The sequence below is a fragment of the Antennarius striatus genome, chromosome 19 (genome assembly GCF_040054535.1).
Source record: "Antennarius striatus isolate MH-2024 chromosome 19, ASM4005453v1, whole genome shotgun sequence".
In the NCBI taxonomy this organism is placed as follows: domain Eukaryota; kingdom Metazoa; phylum Chordata; class Actinopteri; order Lophiiformes; family Antennariidae; genus Antennarius; species Antennarius striatus.
In genome coordinates this window covers 5,688,106-5,695,158 of record NC_090794.1, presented here as the reverse complement: position 1 = coordinate 5,695,158, position 7,053 = coordinate 5,688,106, and the positions used below count along the sequence as shown (strand labels likewise).

Genomic DNA, 7,053 nt, shown 5'->3' with positions numbered 1-7,053 from the left:
GAAAGGTTCTGATCCTGATTTGTATGGATTGTTCCTGCCCTAGCTGTCGACACCACCATCAGAACCACCACATTCTAACACCCTCCCTGCAGACATTTGCTCTTCAGCGGGCCTGTTCTCTGAAGAATCCCAGTGACCTACATTCACTTGGAGTTTACTGCTGGCTCCAAACTGGGCTGTTCTCATTCTGGTACCAGCGCCAAATCCATGCCGTGCTCGCGCATCAGCTCTCTGACCCATATTTCTATGGCAACAGCTGCACAATACCCTGACGATGCAGTGACGGCCCGCGAAGGGAGTGTAGGTCTCCCTGACCTATGGAGTGATGAATGATGGGGCCATCCCCCCTCCAGTCTTGGCTGAACCTACTGTTGCCCCCACCACCACCACCATCACCACCTTCCCTGTCACTGAGCAGCATGTTGATGAGGGGATTAGATCCAGATATGAAGATGTGACATCTCCATGGTGTTAGTTGTACAGAACCAATTCACTGCTTCTCAGGCAGAGAGATGACATGAAAAGCTTCAGTAACGGTTTTGCTGCTGGCGACAGCATTTTCCTCCACTCACACAATGGGAAGCAGGTAGTTTGAATCCAGCTCGTCTTACAGAGTTGGCCTGTATCAGTCTCTGCGCTGAGCCAGCACAGCTCATGAAACCAGCCTGGACCTGCTTGATTTTATCACAGTAACGGACTGTCACTTCACATTTAGGCTGGCTGAAACCTACCTGCCAACTGCCACCACCTGGCTCAGATAACACTGGCGACAATCAGTGCTCTGTGTCTGAGTCCCGGCTGGGGCAGTTTGTTACACGGCTAATAGCCACACAGGAGCTGCCAGGCAGACACCCAGGACAAGAAGATCCCAACATAATATCCTGTAAGTTATAGTAGCTCAGAGCTGAAACTGTTGTTCTTATGGGGCCTGGAAACAGTTTTCACAGACCCGTCGGTATAGCTGTGACGTCTCATCACTTGGGTCCCTTATTAACAGAGCCAGATCACAGGCGCATCGTTTAACTGGATCCAACAAGCATAAGTACCAGTTGAAATAATTATTATAGGATTACTTAGGATTTATTCCCAGGTTTTGCTCGCATCCAGATAAAGCCCAGGTGCTATTTAATACACTTTTTTTGAAACATCATGTTCATGCACAGCTGAGACGATGAAATGTGAACCAGCAAGTCCAGTGTGAGCAAAGGTTTTGTGTGTTTAAAGGATTATCGGACACAAAACAGCTTGTGTCACATATATGGCTGTAAAATCTGTACACAATGCTGTAGACAACAATTTGTTTTATGGAGCTCCGTAACTGCATCACATCACAGCATCACCAGAGAAGCCCCCATTCAACTGGTAACATGGGTTGCTGGAAGTCTCAGCACGGCCTTAACATCTCCATTAGTGAGAAAATAAATCAGCCTGAATCCACTCTGAACCAACTCCACTCCAGTCCAGAAGATGATGGTAATGAACCCTGCTGTGTTTATGGCTGCCAAAATACAGCAGAGGGGAATCAGTGAGATAAATTCTGTAAGTCTGATTTATTGTTGTTGTTGTTGTTGTTGTTATTGTTGTTCTTCTTATACTTTTTTTCTTCTTCTTCCTCTTCTTGTAAAATGTTCTAAAATATGTATTTTCCTATGCAGTAACACACTACTTTGTTGTTCATTTTGGTTTGCAGTTTTAAAAAAACAAGTGAAACAGTTATGAACAGAATAGTTAAATATTTATCTGGCACTAAAGAGCTGCTAACGTGAGGAATAATGTGATACAAGACGCCTCAACTGGTCGACAGCACAGTTGCAGCTGTTTCTTTGGTCACTGTGTGAAATGAGACTCTTATTGCATGCTTTCAGCCCTATAGCACTTCACACCTGTTTTTTTTTATATACATGTACTTGGAAAATCACAGCGAGTCATTATGAACTCTCTGAGACACTCCCACAAGCGTACCCTATACTTGCCTCTGGGTCAATGGTCTGATATTCCATCTCTGCCACCTTTTCTCTCCCTTAAACAAGCTTTTCCAGTCTGTCAGACGTATTCCATGGCAGCCGCAGAAATAAAGGTCCGCAAAACAAAGACAACAAGAAGAAAACATTATGTGGTGACTAAATGTGCCCCCAGTGAAAGCAACTAAATGCTGTTATTTGTGTCAGCAGCCCTATAGAGGTGGTGCCATATTCAGTACAATCTCTGAAACCGATCCTCAAGACTGGCTGTCGGCCCAACTCCCTAAACCAGGTCTCCAAAGACATTTCCGTCCATGGTTTGTAGTCATCCGCTCCACAGGTGTTGAAGGGTGAATCCACTGGATTGTCTTATGATAATATTGTACTCCGTGTTTGTGGAAACCTGGTGAAGTAATATTTTTCACAACATGAAGGTAACTAAGGGCTTTATATAATCACACTTACTCTTACTGACATCACATTCATGACTACCATTTTGGCATGCATTAGGTTAACACACGGAAGTTGCTGCTGTAATAAACCAGTTATCCTTTAAGTACCAACATCAAACTGCAAATATTAGGTGCAATTTATTTTTATAACCCAGCAGGGATTTTTCTAGAAATGGTGAGTGTGAGGGTGTCGAGATTTGTGAAGCTACCCGAGGAGACAAATGACTGCTTCCCTGCTCAATTAATCCTCCAATGATCCTGATGACTCTTTCAGTGCCATCCTTATCAGCTTTGTGAGAGCTGAGAAATGAAATCCTTTTCCAGCCCAGGACATTCTATGGTCCCAAGAACACGAGAATCTTGTAACTTTGTACACTAACAAGGTAGGGGTAGTTTGTTTTTTCTATTCTATGAGCTCGTCCTGTGTAGCTCTGTTGCCCCTTTCTTCTGCTCTGCTTACAATCTTCTGATCTTGTTCCAAGCACCTCTAAGACTAACACTAAATCTAGACAAACTATTGTGGTCCAGCTGTTGTGTACGATTTATGTCGTGATACAGATTGAAGTGTGAGTTGATGTGAGCACAGGCCGGGGGCCTCACATACCACCTCCACACACAATTACCCACCCAGAAGCCCCTAATGTGTCTAATCCTTTCCCACCATTGTCCACATATTCCTGTGACTACCAACGACCACCATCATTCATATAATTCCAATTTCTGTTGCTAGTGCTACTGTTGAGGAGTGACCATTCTGCTCTGGTTTCCCTAGCAGTGCTGTTTGTGCTGTGGAAAATGCTGGCCTCTTTCACCTCTGTGCTGTTTATCAAACGGTTCCAGCCTTGTCTTCTTTTCTTGGTGTGAGTCACAGGAGCAGCTTTGGCGGCAGTCATCCTCTGCCAAACTCTTTTTAAGAGGTATTTAACTAACTTTAGGTCTGCCGTCACCAGTACCCAGATGTCCAAACAAGCTAGAATGCCGCCTGAAGGCTTGTTAAACCTCATCGGTAACACTTGGCTCTCTGATCTGCCAAGATCCACCCTTTTACTGGAAGTCTCATGTATCTATCTCTATTCATCGAGCTGTGTCACTGTTCAAATTGACAGTGGATCCTTGTAAATGAAATCATTATGTAGTTTTGGATTAGTCTGCTCACATCTTTTTCCAAATGAATGACTTTGACCAAACAGAAGCTCACCCTGTATCACCACCAAAGTCACAGAAGTTATTTTCGGCACAATCCATCAGTTATTTCTGTGGCTGCTTCTACCTTAGAAGTTTTACTTAAAGTGCCAAACTAACCCCCTGCTTCTATTGATCTAAAAATGTTATGGCAGATGATCAGTAACGTAAGACTCCATTGTTAAATTATGCCAGGCACCATCCTACGAGATTGGGCCAGTTTCTTCGATAGCTCCACCTGACAGTCCAAATATGGTCATTTCTGACTAGAACAGAAGATGGTGATGATTACAATGCCTTACTACAAGTGATTGTTGGACACAGACAAAGAGTAATCAATATCTGATGGACTGGCCCAAAGACCAGTGCAACTGGTCATCCCAAGATAGTCCATCTTGCATCATGTTTTCTAATCGACTATTATTAACAAATGCAGGTTGTAGCATTTCTCAAACTCGATTGAGGTCTCAATAATATATTTGTGAACAGCATCATAAGTCACATTCAGTACGTTAATCAGACATGGACTCAGGTTATAGGTGGAATTCTTTAATCCTAGCTGCACGTGTAGGGCAGCATTTAGTGATGATGCGAAAGGGGGGGTCGCCACTTGCCTTACTGCGTCTCAGTTCCCATTCATTAGGAGACTGCCTGGATAATGGTTGCTGCGCGTCCAGATCTAATTAGGCCTGACTAGAGGAGTGGGAGCCGTTACACCTGATCATGTGAGAAAACTACCAGACAAGGTCAAAGGAAGCAGACACACCTTGACCTGCAACACAGGAGCCTGGTTTCCACACATGCAGATGGACTTAAATGGATTAGTGTGGAAACATTCTGTTATTAATTGAATTGGCTCACCTTCTCAGTGGGGTAAGGACTTAGTGATCATAAAAAATGCATTTGATCCGAGTCAATTAAATCATTAGAGCTAACCTTCGTTTCTCATAGTTCATCAGTCATCTGCTCATTCTTCTCAAAGTCAAACCAACTGAACCAAACACCTAGGATGAATACTTGATAGATTTGGGAAGCTATATGCAAGATACAGTATGACCACAATAGAATGGACTAGAAAAAATTATTCTAAACTTGCTACAGGTTTGATCCCTGCACACATGCCATACATTGACATGTATACAAGCTGGACAGCATGTGCAATTGAATTTAAATACTTTACAGTAGAAAAACAATGGTTATCAGTAGGTATTAGCAATGTTTAGCTTGTATGCTGGGATACGTTGTACAAACCGGTCAACAAAAAGAAGTCATTTTGTGTTTTCCCTCATTGATCACAAATCAAGGAGACCAAACAAAGGGGTTGTCTGGATAACAATGCAATCATTCATTTATTCATCATCAACCGCTTCATCCGCTGTGGTGGGTCGCAGGGGTTTGCAGCCTTTCCCACCTGACTGAGGGCGTGAGGCGGGGGAATCTCGGGGCATGACGCCAGTGCACCGCAGAGCCACACAGGGACACAGACAAACACGCATGCACACACTCACTCACTCCTACAGGCAATTTGGGACCAGACAATTAACCTGAAGCTCATGGAGGTGGGAGGAAGCCTGAGAACCCACACAGACACGGGGAGAACATGCAAACTCTGCACAGAGTGGGATGCAAATCCGGAATTGCCTTGCTGTGCGATGACAGCGCTACCCACTACGCCACCGTGCTGCCCACAATGCGATCAGCTGATTCTCATTTTTAACTGTGGTCTGCAAACGGGTCTTTCCTCTCCGCCTCACAAGGATCAGTTTTGTCAAGTAAGATTACCTTCTCATAATGTCACACTTTCACAGTTGGCTCTAGGGAATCCAGGTGGCGTAATGTCAAGCTTTGTTGGCTAAGGCATTCAATTGCCACTGATTGTATCTTCGCCATTTTTTATTACCTGGATCTAACTTTGTCACCTCCTGGTGTATGCATTATTGAGGTTTTCCCTGTGTTGTTCCTCTAGCCTACTCTCTAATGATTCTGTGGTTCATTACATGTTTGTAGTCTTAGTTTTCTGGATTACGTGAAGGAAACTTATTACCAAAGTATTAAAATTACAAAGAGTAATCGACATTTAGAAGCATTTTTGTGATATCCTATCAAGATCACCTACAAACATATTCCTTAATTCTTTATGTTGGAAGATCGACTATGATAACAATGACTGTAGAAACAGAAGAAAAAGAAGAACAAACAAAAATATCCAACAAAATTTTCATGACAAAGCATACTTTATTAATGATGGCTGTTATTGTTGCCACAGATAAATTGCTTCATCACTAACTGACAATAACTAGCTGAGAGACTAATTGCTATGTCATCACCAGGAGCCATCGTCTAGTAGCAGGAATCCATGATGCGCCTCATGCTCATGAACCTCATGCCGCTCCAGCCCATGCTCATGAAGTTCCTGTACTCTCCGGGCCTCATGTACATCATCCTTCCTCTGAAGTGGGGCTGCTCGTACATCAGCCAGTGGCCGTCCATCACGTTGCAGGACATGAAGTTGGACATGCTGTAGCGGTCCATAATGTTCTCACAGTCCTCTGTCATCTCATGCATGTGACCCTGGAAGTTCTCCCTCTCGTAGATCCTCATCCTGTAGGAGCCTCTGTGCATGGGGATCATGCGGCAGGACCGGATGCAGTCACTCATGCCCATCATGTTCATATAGTCAGCGTACTCACCCCTCCTCATGAAGTACTGGTTGCCCATGAAGTTGGTGCGGTCATAGACCATGAAGCAGCCCCTCTCCACTCTGCAGGAGTGGCAGCGGTTCATGTAGGAAGACATGTCGGGGCAGTCGCTCATGCACTCATAGGAGCGACCCTGGAAGTTCCTGTCTTCGTAGAAGATGATCTTGCTCATCATGTTCATACCGCTGGAAGTCATCTTTGCCAGATGTCTCTACAGGCCTGGTGGTGGCAGTGATGTTCTTGGAGCTGCTTGTCTACCTGCTGGAAAACCTTCCTTTTTATACCCAACAAGCAGAGGGCCCCTTTGTGAAAACAGCCTGACCCAGCAACATGCTATAGAAGCCTATGTTGTCTCCATTTACAGCTGTTATTCCAAAATACCTTAGAGAGGCAGTTTTGCTCCAAATACTGTCACAAAAAACCTTTTTCAAAAGGTTAACAAAGAGCAATACCTCTTTTGTGACATCACTATAGCAGAACAATTCATTCTTAGCTTTGCAATGCTCTATTCTGTTCACTCATTCTTAGCTGTTTCAGTGAACAGTGAAGGTTCATTATGTAGAAAGATTGTTCTCATTGTTTTTAATTATGTTGAATATTTCAGTGTCATCATTAAAATGATATTCAGCTTGGGTCAGGACTTTGATTGATGACTCAAAGAACTTTCATTTATTTTTATTAATAAAGTTGCATTTTTTAATTTAATTAAAGTACGTTTGTAACATTTATAATAATTTTACTACAATATACAATAAGATT

General features: G+C 43.4%; 1 protein-coding gene across 1 annotated transcript; it reads right to left on the bottom strand.

Moving 5' to 3' along the window:
• Positions 1-5,847: 5,847 nt before the first annotated feature.
• On the bottom strand, positions 5,848-6,781 carry LOC137613239 (gamma-crystallin M2-like). The gene has a single exon (XM_068342284.1). The coding sequence runs from the start codon at positions 6,488-6,490 to the stop codon at positions 5,936-5,938; it is 555 nt and encodes a 184-aa protein (XP_068198385.1). The 5' UTR covers positions 6,491-6,781; the 3' UTR covers positions 5,848-5,935.
• Between the last annotated feature and the right edge of the window lie 272 nt (positions 6,782-7,053).

Coding starts and splice junctions, on each gene's coding strand:
- LOC137613239 (XM_068342284.1), bottom strand. CDS start 6,490: ATGACTTCCAGCGGTATGAACATGATGAGCAAGATCATCTTCTACGAA.